The 18,903-nt window shown below is 62.2% G+C and overlaps 1 protein-coding gene across 18 annotated transcripts in view; it reads left to right on the top strand.

The window, feature by feature from the left end:
• Positions 1–18,903, top strand: part of MYO18A (myosin XVIIIA) — a 169,915-nt gene that overhangs the window by 117,760 nt on the left and 33,252 nt on the right. For all 18 annotated transcript variants that reach the window (XM_075120815.1, XM_075120814.1, XM_075120801.1 and 15 more), the window contains 8 exons: positions 287–428; positions 1,622–1,781; positions 3,029–3,215; positions 4,116–4,353; positions 7,651–7,760; positions 9,332–9,397; positions 12,052–12,180; positions 12,999–13,142. In XM_075120815.1, the coding sequence (XP_074976916.1) occupies positions 287–428; positions 1,622–1,781; positions 3,029–3,215; positions 4,116–4,353; positions 7,651–7,760; positions 9,332–9,397; positions 12,052–12,180; positions 12,999–13,142 (1,176 nt within the window). The remainder of the gene's footprint in view (positions 1–286; positions 429–1,621; positions 1,782–3,028; positions 3,216–4,115; positions 4,354–7,650; positions 7,761–9,331; positions 9,398–12,051; positions 12,181–12,998; positions 13,143–18,903) is intronic.

The following is an 18,903-nucleotide window of genomic DNA, read 5'->3' as shown; positions in this document are numbered from 1 at the left end:
TCTGGCTGACGTGTGTTTTACTGGCTCGGGTATTAAGTATTGATTCTTTCTCTGCAAAGAATCTATTCAGTGTTACTCAGAGCGAGGCATTGCCGCTTGCTCTGACTGGTCCCGGGGAATGTGTCCCAGACTCCCGTAGGGCTAGGACAGGTACATAGCCACCCTCGGCACCTCTCTCCCTCTCCGTGGGGCTCTTGGCCCAGCGATGCTGCCAGTCCCCACGTGTCCAGCAGGTGGGGAGCAGACACAGTTCGGGTGATGTGTGCGGTTGGGACCGTCTCTGCAGGTGCGCTCCTTGGCCCGCACGGATGAGGCCCGTGGGCTCCTGTGGCTGCTGGAGGAGGAGGCTTTGCAGCCTGCAGGGAATGAGGACACGCTGCTGGAACGGCTCTTCGCCTACTACGGGCCCCAGGAGGGAGATAAGAAAGGTATGGGGGGAGGCCAGCCCTCCCCTCTGCAGGCCTAGCCAGGCCATCTGCACTCTTCCCCCGCCCCCCGCTCCTGGCTCTCCCCGAAGTGAGGCTTCCAGTCCAGTTGTTTCCTTTGTACAGGAAACATACAATGCGTGTGGCCTGTGTGTGCCAGGAGCCCCACAGGCTCAGGGGTGGGGCCATGCACCCCTCCAGGGGCATGTGGGGCATCTGGGCAAGAGATGGGGGAGGGGAGGCTCCTGTCCTGTGCGTAGGGCTGCTCTCCAGCTCTGGCAGCTCTGCCCAGTGGGGAGTTCTGTGCTGTTCACCCCAGGCTCGTGCTGCAGGGCCAGCAATAGCCGACTGGGTGTACGGGCTTGGGCTGGAGACCCGGGGAGGCGCCCAGAGCCCAAGCAGACACGTCTGTGCCCCTCAGCATGAGCCCAAATCAGTTGACCTGGGCTCTGGGACTTGCTGGCGCAGTTCTATGTGGTTTCCTTGTGTGTGAGCTTTGCCAGGGCTCTTGTGCTAAGTTCCCTGCAAGCTGTGTGGCCATGCAGGCACTCAGGGAACCCACCTGGGGACCTGCCGGGGGAGGGGTGCTATTCCCCTAGCCCCCACCTAGCCCAGCCCCCAACCTGCTGCGGCCATGGCGCCCCTCCCCTGGCCCCAACTCAGTCTGTGGCCTGGACCTGCTGGGGCGGCCTGGATCTAGGTGCGGCCGGAGTAGGCCTCCCCCGGCCCAGACCTGTGGGGCCGGGAGAGGGGTGCCTTTCCTGCAGCCCAAGCCCCAGAGATCCCACGGCCGGGAGAGGAGTCTCTCCCCCCCCCCAAGCCCAAGTGCTACTGTAGGGAGGGAGTGAGTGCAGGGGGGAGTCCTCTTTCCTCGCCATAGCCCTGGAGCACCCCCCTGCACCTCAAACCCCTCACCCCCGGCTCCACCCCAGAGCCCTCACCCCCTGCATCCAACCCTCTGCCCCAGCCCTGAGCCCCCTCCCACACGCCGAACCCCTTGGCCCCACCCCCACCACAAGAATTTTGTTATGTGCACCGATATGTAGGTGATGTGTCACGCAACATTCATTCCGTGCACAGGTGGGACAGATCCGAGGGAGCACTGCTCTTGTACCTCGGTGGCCCAGGGCAGGGATTCCCTCTTGGTGCCTGGCCTGCGGCGGACCGGTTCATTGATGGGGTTTCTGTCCCTACAGGTCACAGCCCGATACTGCGCAGTGACAAGCCCCACCACTTCTTCCTGGGTCACAGCTACGGCACCAACTGGGTGGAGTACGACGTCACAGGCTGGCTGCATTATGTCCGGCAGAACCCAGCCTCTCAGCACGCTGCAGCTATCCTGCAGGACTCTCAGAAGTAAGCAGCGGCTGTGCAGTAAGAGGCTCTTGCTGGGCTCAGGGCCTGGGGTGGGCAGGCACAAGACACGTCCCCCAGGGTGGGGAGGCTGGCGTGGCTCCTCTGCCGGGGTGGATCACGCTCATCAAAAGGCAAAATTGTTATTTCCAGTCTCCCAGGAGCAGCTGCTGAGCAGGGGGCAGCTGGGTAGTCACTGTGCTCTTAAGGGGAGAAGCAGCCTCTTTCTTTTGAGCAACACGGTTGCAGTGGCTGGGTGACCTCTCAGGCCCCATTCCACCATTCTGCCCCCCTGGCTGGGTCATGCTGCAGGCAGCGGGCTGTAGGCTGCGTGTTCATGGCCTCTCGCCACAGACTGTGTGGTGTGACAGACGTGGGCTGTGGTCCTGGGCCACGCTGGTCTCTACAATGCTAGTTTAAAGGGCCCCAGGAGGCTCTCTGGAAAGTTGAGTCTTGGTTTTACTGCAAACTTGTGAATTCCGCATCTCCGCCTCCGGGCTGGTGACCCGTGTGTTCCCATCCCCGCCAGGCATCCATGGCCCAGCGCTGCTCGCCTCGGGGTCTGTGGAGCTGAGCCAGCAGTGATCTGATCGTGCCAGGGACGGTTAGGGGAAGAGTTAGCATGCCTGGGCTGTCTCTCCCCTGGGAGGGGTGCGCAGTGCTGCTGGGGCCAAAGCCTCTGCTTCCAGTCCTGTCTGGCGTCTGGACTGCGGAGGGATTTCTCGGCATCGCCAGCGCTGGGTTAGGAGGTGCTCTCCTAACCCTTCTGCCAGTGCCTGAGGCAGACTGCGTGCAGGCACTTTCCGCACGAAAGTGGCAGTCGCCATGTTTCAATCTCCCGGAGCTGCCCTGCTGGGCTTCGTCAGCCTCCCTTCCGTGCGCCCGTGCAGGTGTGTCTGCTGGCTTTGTGCCTCTCCCGCTGGGGTTGCTGCTGCCTGCCCCCCGAGTGCTTTTTGGGACTCCAGTCGCGCAGTTCTGCTCCCGGGCGTCCCCGGCTCTCCGCTCAGCTGGGGGACGGGACTATGGGCTCTAACGTATGCTCTCTCGGCCGACCCAGAGACAAACAGGAGGTCGTGCACTGAAATGCACATTCCTGCACTCCCCAGAGCAGGCGAGACCCTGGCGCTGAGTCCTGTGCGGTGCCCGGTAATGGCCACCCTCAGCCTGCTGTAGCTGGATTTGTATCGTTTCCCTGGGCCGTGGCAGGGAAGGGCGTGGGGCGGCTGGTCACCTTCTCTCTCTGCTGGCAGGAAAATCATCAGCAGCCTGTTTATGGGCCGGGCAGGTACGGCCATGGTGCTGTCGGGGTCCATCGCCGGCTTGGAAGGCGGGTCTCAGCTGGCCCTGCGCAGGGCTACCAGCATGCGCAAGACCTTCACCACGGGGGTGGCAGCGGTGAAGAAGAAGTCGCTGTGCATTCAGATCAAGCTGCAAGTGGTGAGTGGGTGAGCTGCAGCCTGAGCATGGCAGAGCCAGCTCCAATGACCCCTCCCTGCTCCCAGGGGCCAGGGCCCCGGTCTCCCACAGGTGGGCAACAGCCAGGGATGGAGCTAGGAGCCCGCGGGAATCCCTGCGCCCAGCCGTTTGCTCTAAGCACTGGCCCACGCCGTCTCTCAGCTGCCCTGCTGCTTTATATTGGCACTGCAGGTCACACTGTCCCTTGTGCGGGCACGCTGCTTTGCGCGGGTCCCAGGCATTGCTCATGGGCCTGGCTGCAGGAGGCAATGCTGAAGTTACCTGCCCAAATAGCCAGGCAGCGGGTGCCCATCTCCCCACTTCTCCTGCTGGCAGGGCTCCCCTGGTCCCCCTGCCCTCGCTGCACAGCTGTGCCCGAGAGCCCTGGAGGGGTGGTGTTCCCCTCTGCCATCTGGTCTATCTACATTCACTGGGAGAGCCTCTCTTCCGTGCCCCAGTAACCGTGGCAGCAGGTACCGGGGTCCCTGCGGGAGCGGCCACTACCCCCGGTGCCAGGCTGGAACCAGCATCTGCCGTTGGTGCTGCGTGCGCAGCCCCAGTGCGGAGACGTGGGAGGGGGGCAGATCTGACCTGGGTACAGCTCTCTGTGCTGGGGCAGCCTCCCACGGCCCAGGCCAAGCTCCTGGCTGCTGGGTAACGCCACCGGTGGGGTTAGAGTGACCCCCCCAGCCCAACGGCACCAGCTGCAGGGGCTCTGCCTTCCCCAGACAAAGCTGCAGAATCATGGCTGATCCTAGAGGCAGTTTCTCCTTCTGGCCCTTTTGCCCCAAGATCACTCACCCCAGCTTCTGCCACCTTGGGTGAAGGCCGTGCCCAAGCCCCCTGGCACGCCCAGGCTGAGCCATCCTCTCCCTGCCCCAGGATGCTCTGATTGACACCATCAAGAAGTCGAAGGTCCACTTTGTGCACTGCCTCCTGCCCAAAGCGGAGGGCTGGAGCGGGGACCCCAAGGGGCTGGCGGCCCGGCGGATCAGCAGCAGTGAGCTGGACCTGCACGGGGAGCACTGTGAGGCGGGGCTCATGCAGCTCGACGTGCCCCTGCTGAGGGCCCAGATCAGGGGCTCCCGGCTCCTCGACGCACTGCGCATGTACCGGCAAGGTTTGTGCCCTCTTCTGGGGTGGTGGGCTGGCTGAGCTGTTCCCCGCGGGTCCAGGGCTGTTCTTCCAGAGCAAAGGGGTGCAGCTCCTTGCTGTGCAGGCAGCCCCATCATCCAGATCCAAACAAGCCTGCTGGACTTCACAGCGGTATGCATGGGAAGGCCAGAGAAACGAGAGGGACCCTGTGCCTGTGGGGTGCAGAGAGGGGCCCAGGGACTGGTCCTTCATCACTGCAGGTAATGGGTACTGGCATGTGGCACTGCCCATTGCTGCATTCAGTGCAGCTCTGCCAGGGCGGGCGCTGCCCTCAGGGACCAGGGAAGCCAGATGGGAATTTTCTGAGCTGTGGACGATGAAGAGGAGGCAAATCCCTTAACTGGATTCCAGGGTAAATACTGGGGCATTCCCTTCCTCCCCACAGGAAGGAGGCAAGTGACACTCACCCTGCTTGTAAGCCAGGCACCCAATGGAGAGAGGTGGGGCCCAGCTCACATCACAGCAGGGGGCCAGCTAATGCCAGGGGGCAGCCTCGGCAAAGGCGCTAAGAACTGAGCTGGCTCCTGGAGAACAAGCTCCCTTCTTATCTCTGGAGAAGCAGATCATGCTCCCGGTTCTGGGCTCTGAGCTGGCCCTCTGTCACGGAGTCCCCGGGCGATGCTCTGGAACTGCTCCCTACGAAGTCAGGACTCTGGGGAAGTCTCCTTTCTGGGAGCAGACTGTCTGCAGGACACACAGCTCACATGGCTTCCACCTTCCTGGGTCTGGCCTCAGAGCATTCAGCTTCCTCTGCCCCTCCGTGCGCTTCCCACAGCCAGTCCGCCCAGGCGGGGTCTTGGGGAAGCCAGAGGGTCCTGCCCCCCAGCTTTGCAGTCAGACCTGACTCTCAGCCAGCCAGTAAAACAGAGGTTTATTAGACGACAGGAACATGGTCTAACACAGAGCTTGTAGTTGCAGAGAACAGGACCCCTCAGCTGGGTCCATTTTGGGGGGCAGTGAGCCAGACAACCACATCTGCACTTCACTCCATGTCCCAGCCAGCCCCAAACGAAAACTCTCTCCAGCCCCTCCTCCTCTGGGCTTTGTCCCTTTCCCCAGACCAGGAGGTCACCTGATTCCTTTGTTCTCCAACCCTTTAGCTGTCACCTTGCAGGGGGGAAGGGCCCAGGCCATCCGTTGCCAGGAAACAGGGTGTCGGGGCCATTCTCTGTGTCCAGACCCCTGCACACACCTGCCCTCTAGGGCTCTGCAAGGATCATACACCCTTACCCCACCACCTAGAGACTTAAGAACTGCCTAGGGGAAACTGAGGCACCCCCACACTATTCAGAGGAAACATTAAGAACAGTCCCGCGTCGTCACACCCTCGTCAGCCGGGCGGCTGTGACCTCCCACGAGAGCAACCTTCCGGGAGAACAGCCCACCGGCCCTGTGCCGCAGACAGGCCTGGGGGGCTGAGCCTCGCTCCCGGAGAGCTTGGGCTACAGACCAGTGCCTGCTTCTGCCTCCCAAACCAAACAACCCTGCGGGAGAGCTCGAGAGAACTCTGGGCCGTGTGGGAGGCGCTCCGAGATCCCGGTGCTGGGCCCTCTAGGCGGGATTGAGTGGTCGGCAGAGGAGAGCGTGTGAGCCAGTGCTGCTCCCCCGGCTGTGCCTGCTCTGTGGGCAGAGGCCTTCACTCTCCAGGGCTCTCAGCCCCTTTCCCTGATTGAGAAACGGGACACAGCTGGTCAGTGCTGACTGCAGGTGGGCTGCTCCCTGCTCGGCAGGGGAGAGAATGAGATGCCCTCCATTTATCAGTACGGACATCCTGCCCTGGAGCCGGTGTTCATTATTTCAAAACCAGATCACTGCTCTGAACCAAAATCAATGTGGCTCGCACAGCCCGGGATCGATTGCCCACGGCCGCCTGGGCTGGGATAGGCTCAGCCCCCATCCATAGCACCGATGATGAACTAAGAAGTGAAGCATCAACTCTGCTATCTTTGCATATAAATGTAATTGCAGTCCAGGTACAGTCCACAGCAGGGTCTGTTCATAAGATCCCCGGTCACTTGATTCAGTTACACATGCTCGCCTCAGCCCTGTCCCCAAGTCAGGCGTTCGGCTGGCTTCTCTCCGGAGCTGGCAGAAAGCCAGGCCAACGTTGCCAAGCAAGGGCCACGTAAAAGCACCTTTGAGAAACAGCCAGGCTCTGTTTCTGGCAGCTGTTGGGGGTAGCATGGTTGGATGGTGCACTGCCCCTGCCGAGAGCTTGGGCGTGGACGCCTTCACCGGCATGCTGTCCGAGGTGCCAGTGCTCTCCACAGGGGTAACGCCCTGGGTGCCAAGCCAGCCCTCCCGCAGCTCTGCCGCTAGGCTGGGCTCTGTCCGTGACTCGGGAGAGAGGGGCCTCCCACCCCAGGGCCGGCCCTGCCTCGCCTTGCGGGATTTGCACGAGCTGATGGAGACGCTGCGTCTCCAGGTGCTCACCTGCCCTCTCGCCCCAGGACTGCAGTGGGGCCCCTCACCCTCCGCAATGGCAAGGAATTGCCTGAGCGGCTCTGTCTGAAACAGCTGCTGGGCCCCCCTCCAGAGGTGGCTGCACTTCAGTGGCTGTGTGTGGTTTAGCTCTCCGTTCCCCTCCCTTCCGCAGGGAACGAGCCCTTTGGGCCACATCACGCCTGCTGCCTATGCCTGGCGCCCTCCAGGCTGGGCTCTTCCCTGGCACTGGGGGTGCGGCAGAGTGCTCCCAGCACCCGCTGCAGCCGTGTGGCTGGGCCTTGGCTGGCGGGAGCTTGACTGCAGCAGAGGGCTGGGTGAGAGGTGCAGCTTGGAGAGGCAGTGTGTGGATGTCCTGGGTGGCTGGCCCTGCGCACTGGGCATGGGGGGTGGGTGGATGCAAGTGTCAGGGAGGTCTCTGCGTCTCCAGCGTCCTGCGCACGATGCTGCCAGACGGTCCCTGCACTCCGAGGCCTGGGGGGGGCAATCCCAGAGCCTCTGGAGGGCGAGGCCACGCATTAGGCAGGCAGGCAGGCTCTTCCCCGGGGCTTTATAGCCCAGCTGGGTCCCCACCGTGCTTTGTGGCAGCGGGGCATGGGAACTGCTTCCCCTACCCCCTTCTGCTCCACCTTCAGGGGCTCCAGGTGGGGCTGTTCACCCTCCTGGGCTGGTGCTGGGTGAGGCAGCTGCACCTGGTGCTGGCCTGAAAGCAGCCCTGTGCACACCACCGCCACCCAGCTCCTTCCTGCAGGCTCCTGAGTCTCTGCCCTCCCGCGCCAGAGGCCAAGACACATGCCCGCTCTCCTGTGCCCTACCCCAGGTTACCCGGATCACATGGTCTTCTCGGAGTTCCGGCGGCGCTTTGACGTTCTGGCCCCTCACCTGACCAAGAAACACGGGCGGAATTACATCGTCACGGACGAGAAACGGGTGCGTGTTGGAGCCGGGCAGGCCACGAGAGCTGCCCCTGTATGTCGCGTGATGGCGGTGCCCAGATCATGGTGCCAGGGGCTGCACGTACACTGGTAGCGCCTGCCCTGAAGAGTTCAGGACGGGGAATGGAGACTGAGATTGGCAGTGACTTGCCCAAAGGCAGAGCTGGGCTCTGCCCAGCTCTCCTGAGTGCCAGGCCAGTGCTCTCGGCCCAGGCCACGCTGCCCCCGGAAGAGCCCGTGCTAGAGAATGGTGAGAGGAGTGCCCGCGGAGCCTAGTGTAGCCAAGGCTCTGGATACTGGCCCCTTCCCTTCAGCTGAGAAGGGGAGCCTGCTGCAGCTGACCCTCCTCTTTTGAAGACCGTCTGCGCCTGGCGCGTGCCCCTGCTCCTCTGTTCCCGGCAGGTGTCGTGTCGTGGCTCCCCAAAGCCCCACTCCCACGGCCCCTGCGCTAGGTGCTGGATGGGGACGTGGGAAGTGCCGGAGCCCCACAAGGCGTTGTCAGTGGAGAGAGTCTGTGTACAGTGCTGCAGTCGAGGCTGGAGAGGGACAGGTCATGTAGCGAGTGGTGTGGCCTGGGGGCTTATAGGGGTGGGTGGCAGATTCCAGAGGTTCCCGCTGCTGAGAGACCAGGCAGGGACTTTGCTGTGGCTGGGAGCACAGTGCGTTTCACAGAGTGGGGAGCTGGCTCTTCCGCACTGGGCATTTGTGCTGGTCGTGCTCTGCAGCGGAGAGGACTGATCCCACGTGCTGGGTTTTGCTGAGGGCTCCCGTTGGCCTGAGCCTAGCCCTGCAGCTGGCAAAGACCTTCTGTGCTCGCAGTGGGGTCTAGCTGGCAGCATTGCTAACGCCCGGCCGTGTGAAGGCTCTAGCCTGTGATGGGAATGCAGGACGAAGCCGCGTGAAGCACCTGGTCTGGACCCCAGTGCGGGCCGTGTTTCCTGGTTCACCACTAAGCACTGGAAGAGTGTTGAACACACCTGGCGGCCTGCCAGGACTGTGTAGGCAGGTCACAGAAGGGGGGACCGGCACATCCCAGTGGGGCAGGCAGGTGGCCCCTCTCCAGCCCTTGCCTACCATCTAGTGTGTCCCATGGCCAGGCTGTCTGGCAGCTGGGCACTGGCTGCGTGGGCAGCGGAGAAGCTGAGCTATGCACTGAGTGCAGTGTGGGAAGGGGGCCGGGAGGCCAGGCAGCTCCAGGAGACAAAGGCTCCCTTGGCTAGCCGTGACCTCCTCTTCCTTCCCCTAGACGAGCATGTGGGACCTGGGGCGGGGACGGCGCTCGCTGCACCTCGGAGCTGGCAGCACGTGCCTGCCTGGGGAGCGATGGGGAGCAAGCAGCTCTCCCTGGAGACAGTTTGTGTGGCTGGGAGTGCCCTGCTGCGGGGGATAGGGGCATGTCAGCACTCTGCTGCCCACTGGGTTCGGTGCCCCTTTGCTCTCAGCGGGGCTCGTTAGCAGTGCGGAACTCTAGCTCAGCTGGGAAGTGTTTGTCGTGTCTGCGAGTACAGCCGTGCATTCCTGCCACACCTCCCTGCAGCTGAGTCCCCCCCCCCCTTTTTCCTGCAGGCTGTGGAGGAACTCCTGGAATCGCTGGACCTCGAGAAGAGCAGTTACCACATGGGCCTGAGCCGGGTAAGCCTCCCAGCGTTCCTGCCGTTCCCAGCCAGCCGCTCGGGGGCCCGTCCCAAGCTCTGCGCAGCCCCTCGCCCTAGCGGGCTGGCAGGCTCGGCACCCCAGCGCTGCCCCTCGGGGAGGTGAAGCCAGTCACAAACGCGCTGTATGGGGCACCTCTTGGTGCCCACACCATGCTCGCTGGGGCCCCTGGCCATGGTGCGTGCTGGGGGATCGCAGCAGAGCAGGGCCAGGCTGACAGCACATTCCCAGCTGACTGGGCCGAGTCCCCATGGGCGCACTGCTCCCTCTGCAGAGCCTCGCCTGGGCAGGCCAGCTCACTGCCCCACTGCACCTCCTCCTGGCCACTCAGCCCAGGCTGCTTCCCAGAACCTCGTGTGGCAACGGGGCCGTTGTGCACCTTGCTGGGGACACAGGCTGCAGCCATGAGGCGTCCGTGTCTCTCACCCATAGGGCTGGGATTGTGGGGAGGGCTGCTTGGCACTGCTTGTCCACACCCCCCACACACTCTGGAAGTGGCACCAGGGGAGCATGAGTTGGGTTGCAGTGTATTGAGAGCAGCAGAGGATCTCTGCTTGGCCCTGGGGGCGTGGGGTGCTGCTCGCTGGTGCCCCCAGCTCTGAGTGGCTGAGCATTGGGATGGGGGGGGCCATGAAGCAGCCATCTGGCCCCAGAGCCAAGTTATGCAAGATCTCAGGCCCCAGCGTTCACAGCGGCAGCTCAAACAACTGCAAGCCCCCCTGCAGCATAGCTTCCCGCTCCCTGCCCTGCCCAAGCTGCTACTCTGAGTCCCTGGTACTTGGAGGCCTGGGCCCTGCTCCCCAGACCCATAAGGTCAGTGCCGCCCTGACCACGGACCACCCCGGCAGGCGGGGGGAGCAGGGGATTCTTGGGTACAAGCTCTGCCTGCCTTCCCCTTTGCTCTGGGCCCAGCCTGGGGCAGACAAAGCCCTGTGGGAGCATGGCCTGTCTGCAGTGGGTCAGGCGGGCTGAGCTGTACAGCGTGGGAAGGGGGCCAGGAGGCCAGGCAGCTTCAGGAGACAAAGGCTCTTTCCGGGTGTCGGGTTTGCGGGCCAGGCTAGGCTTCCCCACACTGGATGCTGGGACAGGAGGGGCCGTGTCTGCACGTCCCGCCCGCAGAATTCCAGTGGGCTGAAGGAATAAAAACTGGGCGAGCTCTGCCCGGCCCCAGTGCCCACCCAGGCCCCCACTACCACCGGCCGGTAGCACCACAGGGGCAGCCTTGCCAGGGATGGGGCCATAGAGCCAGCGGCCGCGGTGTGTCTCCCCTGCTCAGGAGCAGGGGATGCTGGAGGGCCGAGTGCCAGGACCACCTACTATTGAGGCCTGCTCCATGGCACTGACTGCAAGGGGCGACTGGCACGTCACGCTGCGGGGGGCCTCCGTCCGGGATTGGCACCTCTCCCTGGGCTGGCGAGGCACAGCAGCCCTGAAGGGCCAGCTCGTCTCCTGGCAGAGGCCAGACCGCTCTGTGCCACATGGCTCATGTGAGAAGACAGCCGGGGCCTCGGAGAGCATGGGGGTGGAAGTGAACGTGTCATGTTCTCCCAGCCCAGCACCAGGGACCCCCCACCCCGGATCTGCACACGGGGCATCGCAGCCATTGCTGTCGGACAGATGCGTTCACTCTGCAGTGACTCCTCTGGCTTATTGTTACCTAGGGGTGTCTGGGGCCGGAGCCGGGGCCCCCCAGAGTAAGGCGGTGGTGGGAGACGCTGCGCTGGAGCGAGGGCAGAGGCGAGCCGACTGCACCGCCTCTGGCCCAGCCTGGTAGACCAGCCTTCTGCACGGCCCCTGGGGCGGGTTATCGCCCCATCTGCTCCCCAGCCGTCCGTCTCCCCAGCCGTCTGTCCGTCCGTCCCCCAGTCAGTCTGCTCCCTAGCCGTCCGTCCCCCCCTTCTGTCTGGTCCAAAGCACACAGGTCCCAATCAGGCTCCAGTTGTGGCATTTGCACCCACCTTGTGTAAGGGTTGTGTCCGTTAGTCACAGCTCATCTCCAGGGCGCGGCCCCAGCAGGAGAGGGACTGGGGTGGTCTGGCTGCACATTGTGCCCCGGCACGGCGGGCAGTGCTGTAGCCCAGGGCAGTGGCAGAGGCTGCCTGAAGGCAGCAAGCTGGCATGGGAGCTGTTCTGTCCGTGAGGCCAGCCAAGTGGGTGTGAGACTATTTGGGGTCACTCCTATAGCTCTGTCTCCCGGCCCCCTGCTTGGCTCCGGCAGTGGGGGCAGCTCAGAGCAGTCTGGTCTCGGGGAGGCAAGCCTGCGGGAGCAGCGTTGCACAGAGCTGCCGTTGCTTGGGGAGCTCCAGGCAAGGAGAGGCAGAGATGCTGGGGGGTCGGAGGGAGCTGCCTGTCTCCAGTGCAGCCTCTGGCCTCGTGCCAGGCGGTCACCGTGGCGGCTCTGCCTGGTGCTGCCAGCTGCACGGATCCCCTCTGACCAACAGTGCAGGGTGCGGCCGCGCTCCGGCTCCCCACCCACACACCGGCCCCTCTGTGCACAAGTGGGCCAGGCTGGCTCGCAGAGTGGCCGATGCCGGGTGCCTGTGAGGATGGGGGCATTGAGCTTTCTGCAGTGTCCAGGGCGGGGCCCCCGTCTGCCCCCCGGGGGTCTGCTCACCTGCTCTCCTCCCCCGCAGGCGTTTTTCCGGGCAGGGACCCTGGCCAAGCTTGAGGAGCAGCGAGACGAGCAAACGAGCAAGAACATTGCACTCTTCCAGGCTGCGTGCAGGGGCTTCCTGGCACGCCAGCGCTTCAAGAAGAGAAAGGTATTCAGCAGGGCAGCCCCCCTGCCGTGCCCGCCCCCGGTCCCCTTCCCGTTTACATACCACCCCGGCAGCTGCATGACTTCACCTAAAATGGGCAGCTCTGCCTCGAGCGCCGCCCCCTCCGAGCTGGGCTTCCCCTGGGGGAGGGTCCTGCCTGCAGGGCACCCAGCACGGAGGAGATGGAGCCACTCCTGCTCTCCCCTGCTTTCCGGTGAGGTCCCAGCGTGCCGGCAGCCGCCCCCTCTTGAGGAGCTGGGCAGGAGGGCTGCATGGGGGCTGGGAAGGGGGAGGTATCTCCCGCTGGCTTCTGTGCACTCCAGGCTGCAGCCTGCCTCGTCTTGTTGCTGGAGCCGGGGAGCCAACGTTATGGGTACATAGGCACTGCCCGCAAGCTGGCACTCCCTGCACACAAGGGGGCTGTGTGCAGCTCGTGGGGCAGGGGCTCTTCCATTAAGATAAGTAGCTGTGTCAGCTCTTACTTGTATTGTTGAAGAGTCCATAAAGCAGAGCTTGTGCGGGTGTCGGCAGGATTAGCGCTGATGGCTGCGTGGGAGCTTGGATTCATCCAGCAGTAAAGAAACCAGGTGCAGTTGTTCTAGGGAGGGTGACAGGAGCGGCTATGCAGGCAGACGGGGGCTCTGCTCCACCAGGCCCCTGGCAGGCAATGCCTCCCCACTGACCCAGGCCTCCATGTTCTCCACATGGGATTGCCTCTTGGCAAAGCCAGGCGCTGGGCTCCCCCAGGTGGAGTCACTCAGTGCAGGGAAGGCAGCTCTGGCCCAGGGTGGGGCTGCCCTGACCCTGGCTGCTTTCCCCAGATCCAGGAGCTGGCTATCCGCTGTGTGCAGAAGAACATCAAGAAGAACAAGGGGGTGAAGGACTGGCCCTGGTGGAAGCTCTTCACCACCGTGCGGCCCCTCGTCGAGGTGCAGCTGACAGAGGAGCAGATCCGGGGCAAAGACGTGCGTAGGATCTCAGCCGCAGCCGCTCCGGGGACGGGAGTCGCTCCGGGCTGTCTGAAGGGGAGTGCAAATGGGAAACTGGCCTTGCCCCCTCCTCAGGAGGGTTTTCCAGCCGGCTCATGGCAGTGCTGCTGCTGGGCTGGGAAGCATGCAGGGAACCCCTCCACAAATGGACTTTGGGGCGAGTTCCCGCCTGCTCTGGGGGTCACACAGGGCTCAGACTGGGTCACCTTCTGTCCTGGGCTCTGCTCGGCAATGTGAGGAGCCATGGTACGCGTTCACGCTCAGGGGGAGGCGTGCAAGGACGGGGTGCCGGGCATCTCTCACCCAGCCTGATTCCAGTGAAGGAGCAAATACCTGGCTAATTTCTGGATCGGCTTGTCGTTAGCATTGCGAGAGGCTGTGTTCGCATGGGCCCGATTGCCAGGCGTGGCGAATGGAGCTAAAGCTCTGTGCCGAGAGGCTGCTGCACTGTGTGGGGGCGGCTGGCAGCCTGGCCCTTCCCCTCTGCTGGAGAACTGCGGCTCAGCGCCTGGGAAGGAAACCTCCCCTGGCAGCCGTCGAAGGGCAGGAGGCCAACCTAGAGTGTGCCAGGCTGTCATCTGCCTCCTCCTTGCCCTCCCCGACTGCCCCCAGCCCTGGGCCTGGCTGGCGGCGCTGGGGTGCCCCTGGCCTCAGTGGCAGAAGGGATGGGCGACGTCTACGTGGGTGTGTGATGCTGACCGGGCGGCCTGAGCCTCCCGCAGCCCGTTCGGGTTACTGGCATCAAGGGGTCAGTCCACCGGTAGCCGAGAGCCCTTCTCGCCTGTCTCTGGCTGCGGCTGGAGTGCGGCGGAGCTGCTGGGCCCAGCCGTGCCGCTCCCTCTGCCTCAGATCAGCCTCCTGCACGGGGAGGTGGGGGTGTCACGGAGTTCCTGGGCGATGCTCTGGAACTGCTCCCCATGAAGTCAGTCAGGACTCTGGGGTAGTCGCCTTTCTGTGAGCAGCCTGTCTTCAGGACACACAGCTCACACAGCTTCCACCTTCCTGGGTCTGACCTCGGAGCATTCAGCATCCTCTGCCTCTCCGTGCGCTTCCCACAGCGAGTCCGCTCAGGCGGGGCTCCTGGGGAAGCCAGAGGGTCCTGCACCCCAACTTCGCAGTCAGACGTGACTCTCAGCCAGCCAGTAAAACAGAAGGTTTATTAGACGACAGGAACATGGTCTAAAACAGAGCTTGCAGGTGCAGAGAACGGGACCCCTCAGCTGGGTCCATTCTGGGGGGCAGTGAGCCAGACAACCACGTCTGCACTTCACTCCATGTCCCAGCCAGCCCCAAACTGAAACTCCCTCCAGCCCCTCCTCCCCTGGGCTTTGTTCCTTTCCCGGGCCAGGTGGTCACCTGATTCCTTTGTTCTCCAACCCTTCAGCTCTCACCTTGCAGGGGGGGAAGGGCCCAGGCCATCAGTTGCCAGGAAACAGGGTGTCGGCCATTCTCTGTGTCCAGATCCCTGCACACACCTGCCCTCTAGGGCTCTGCAATGATCATACACCCTTACCCCACCACCTAGATACTTAAGAACTGCATAGGGGAAACTGAGGCACCCCCACACTATTCAGAGGAAACATTAAGAACAGGCCCACTTCGTCACATCTCTCCCCCCTTCGAGATCGAACTGAGCGGGGTCACTTTACCCGGTGACCTGGGGAAGTTTGAAGCCACCAATGTTCCCATGGATGCCCCAGCATCTCTCCCGTTCCTTGGTAGGAGTTACACCAGGCCCTTCCAGTTTCACGCCCTCCCTTAGGTCGGGGGTGGTCGATAGCACTAGCAGGCTGCATGTGGGAAGGTTTCTGCAGCCCATGCCCTTTGGCCACCCCAAAACCCCAGGGGGTCAAACTGGGATTGGGTTTTCTCCCAGAGCTCCAGTCTGGAGGGCTGCAATTCGGGCTCTCTTGGTTAAGGGCCCCCATCTTGACCTGGGCCACATACTGTTCACTTACAGAACTAGCATGGAGACATCCCTTTCCCAACAACCTTGTCTCCCCAACAAGCTGGCCAAACACAGCCACTTGGTTATAGGACGGTATACCTTTCTTAATAGCTTTCACTCCATCTGAGACCTTCTCAAAGCTCTCCACACTGGATCTTTCAACAGGAAAGTCAGTGGATCCATTCACAACAGAAAATTTCTGGCTGTTAGGAACTGAAACTTTCTCGATTAAATCACTTTCACACCCTTCAGTGGCAGTAAACTGCTTGCAAAGACTCCATGAGGATTCCTTTCCCGAGGGCTTTTCTATGCAACAATTCACCCCCTCCCAGAAATTCTGCTCTTACCCTCTTTACCTAGGGCTTGCTCTAGGGGAACACTTTCCTGAGCAACTACAGACTCTTTCTGGGTCTCCCTTACATCCAGAATCACCTCTGGCCCATCAGGCGGATTCCTACACAATCCCCTTTCATGCAAACTTACAGACTTCCTAGATAACAGGTCAGAAGCATTCTCCTTCCCTTTGCCACACACAAGTTCAGGAATCTTTTCCTTCTTGCTACAGGTTTCCACACCCTCAGTAGGTTCCACAATCACATCACCTTCCTGCTCTCCTTGTGCCCTGGCTAGGATCTCACCCTGATTAGACAGAGTTGCTACACCCTTTCCAACAACACACTAGCAACAGGCAAAATACAAGCACCAGAATTGTCTGGTCTCGGGGATTTTACATAGACCCCAACTGGATGCGACCTAGTTACAGGGCCATTCTCCCGAGCAGACAGAAACTTAGGACCCTTCCCTTCCTGGGCTTTAGCTGAATCCAGAACCAGCTCTGAGACAACTGCATGACCCTCAACCATCACAGGCTGAAAGGCCCCTTCTGTCTGCTCCACAGACCAAGAAGAGCCGGACACACTTTCTCCTTTACCAGACACACAGGTTGGGATCTCATTCCCTTTGTCCCAGCACACAAGGCTGGTCACAGACAACTGCTTGGAGATCAGGGTAGCTCCCTCCATAGGCAAGTCAATACCCCTGACAGACAGAGACCCATTTCCTTCACTGTCCCAATTCTCCACCCAGCTAACAGGTAAGGTCCAGGGACTCTCATCTTCCACTCTCCTCGCCTTCCCACCCTGCTGACTGGACACAGCCATCAGCTCACAAGGCTGCCTAGGCTCATCCAAACTTCCCTTACCAAGCACCTTGCCACTCCCCACAGATCCCCTGCCCTGCCTGTGTCTCCCCCCACTCAGCTGGGGTCTCAGCTCCCACTGTGCTCAGCACTGCCCTTGCTGTCCCAGTGGGGGCAGGCCACTGCTTTCCTCACTGCATCAGAGCCAGCGAGAGTCCCCAGTCTGGTGTGCAAGGGGGCAGGGAGCATCTCTCTGTCCCACCGAGTCCCAGGGGTCTGGTTACAGGCAGGCAGGTAGCCTGAGCCTAGCGGCTCCTCCCTGCTGCCAGCCAGGTCATCTGCATTTTCACTGACCATTTCCCTCTCCACCGATTGGTTCCCTGGATTCAAATTCAAACCCTCGGCAGTTACAGGAGCAGGGCCTGGATCCTGTCCCAAAGAGACACAGTCACCCCACAACAGGGTCTCGCAGCTGGTGTCCTGGGGCACCCCAACGGCCAGCCAGCCCCACCCCTCCTGGGTCTGCACAGGGATCTGGGCCATAGGCAGGGCGAGGGGCTTCGTCCCTGGGACCCTCACCCAGCTCACACAGGCCCTCAGCCTCTGAGGCTGCACCACCCAGGGTCTGACACCAGTTCTCTCTGTCCCAGGATCTCGCCACCCCAGGAATGTCTCCCCATTGACCATCCCCTTCCGCTCCCACTGGGGGTCCGAGGGGCCTGACCCCAGGGAACTCCACACAGACATATAGGTTGGGGTCAGGAGTGGGAGCCTGTCCACCTCCCCACCCATCTGGCTGATGGAGTCTGTGGCCTTGGGACCCAGCAAGGGAGCTAGACACCGGGGCTTTTCCGCAGGGTCCCCCTGGTTCAGATCTCCAGCCTGCTCAAAGGCAGTGAGGTGGGCATCCACACCCCCCCCCTTAACTAGGGGCAGCAATTTAGTCTCGAGGTTCCCTGCGGAACTGGCCCCCCGGGATCTATCCCCACTCACCCCGGGGAGGTCCCCTCGGCCTCTCCGCCCCACCACCGCCAGTTCATCCTGCTGCTGCTTCTGCAGCTCTTTCTCGGGCTCTCGCTGTCTCCCACGGTCCTCTTGCTCTCTCAGACTCCGCTCCAATCCCGTCCGTCTCGATCCCCCGATGGGGAACCCGATCGTGAAGACCCCCGTCTGGTCGGGGACAGGAGTCTTGGCGATGCCTGGCTCCCGCTCCAGCTGCTCCCAGATCCTGCTATAGCCCCAGTTGGGGTCAGGAATCTGTTCCTTAGAGCGGTCATCCTCCTCCAGCTGCACGATTAACTCTGCTTTGGTGAACTTTCCAACGCTCAACCCTCTCTTTCTGCACAGGGTTACAATGTCCTTCTTAAGGAGACGGTGACAGGCCATCACTCCGCTCCTCCCAAGTTGTTGTGGACTCACAGGCCCGTGTGCTCTCAGCTCCCCACGGTTTCCAGGGAGAACCCCTAGTGTGCCAGCCCTTCTCGAGGTCACCACCTCTTTGCCAGGGTCGAGCTGCAGACTCCTCCGCCCCTTGGACTGCTCGCTGCAGTCCCCAGGGGAACCCTGTTACTGCACAATCCTTCTCGCTGGTCACACACTCCCAGGGGTTAACCGCCCCCCGAAACCGCTCCTCTCTGAGCCTTCAGCAGGCCTGGTCCTCGGCAATCCCCCTTCGTGTTACTGCTCCCCAGTCACTTACTGCAGGAAGCACCATCCACGGGGTGCAGTACATCCCACCGCTGCCACCAGTTGTCACGGAGTTCCTGGGCGATGCTCTGGAACTGCTCCCCATGAAGTCAGTCAGGACTCTGGGGTAGTCGCCTTTCTGTGAGCAGCCTGTCTTCAGGACACACAGCTCACACAGCTTCCACCTTCCTGGGTCTGACCTCGGAGCATTCAGCATCCTCTGCCTCTCCGTGCGCTTCCCACAGCGAGTCCGCTCAGGCGGGGCTCCTGGGGAAGCCAGAGGGTCCTGCACCCCAACTTCGCAGTCAGACGTGACTCTCAGCCAGCCAGTAAAACAGAAGGTTTATTAGACGACAGGAACATGGTCTAAAACAGAGCTTGCAGGTGCAGAGAACGGGACCCCTCAGCTGGGTCCATTCTGGGGGGCAGTGAGCCAGACAACCACGTCTGCACTTCACTCCATGTCCCAGCCAGCCCCAAACTGAAACTCCCTCCAGCCCCTCCTCCCCTGGGCTTTGTTCCTTTCCCGGGCCAGGTGGTCACCTGATTCCTTTGTTCTCCAACCCTTCAGCTCTCACCTTGCAGGGGGGGAAGGGCCCAGGCCATCAGTTGCCAGGAAACAGGGTGTCGGCCATTCTCTGTGTCCAGATCCCTGCACACACCTGCCCTCTAGGGCTCTGCAATGATCATACACCCTTACCCCACCACCTAGATACTTAAGAACTGCATAGGGGAAACTGAGGCACCCCCACACTATTCAGAGGAAACATTAAGAACAGGCCCACTTCGTCACAGGGGGGTGCCCCTTTGCCATCTGTAGGCCGCTGGGCTGGGCCGGGCCGGGATCAGCTCCTGGGACCCTCCCATGGGCCTGTTAGGTGCTGAGCCCGGAGCCCTTCCCAGCTGCGGCCTTGTCACCATGGCTGCATGCTGGATTCTGCGAGGTGGCAGTGGAGGAGAGCGGG

Source organism: Caretta caretta, chromosome 17 (assembly GCF_965140235.1).
Source record: "Caretta caretta isolate rCarCar2 chromosome 17, rCarCar1.hap1, whole genome shotgun sequence".
NCBI lineage: Eukaryota > Metazoa > Chordata > Testudines > Cheloniidae > Caretta > Caretta caretta.
This window is presented reverse-complemented; position numbering and strand designations above follow the sequence as displayed.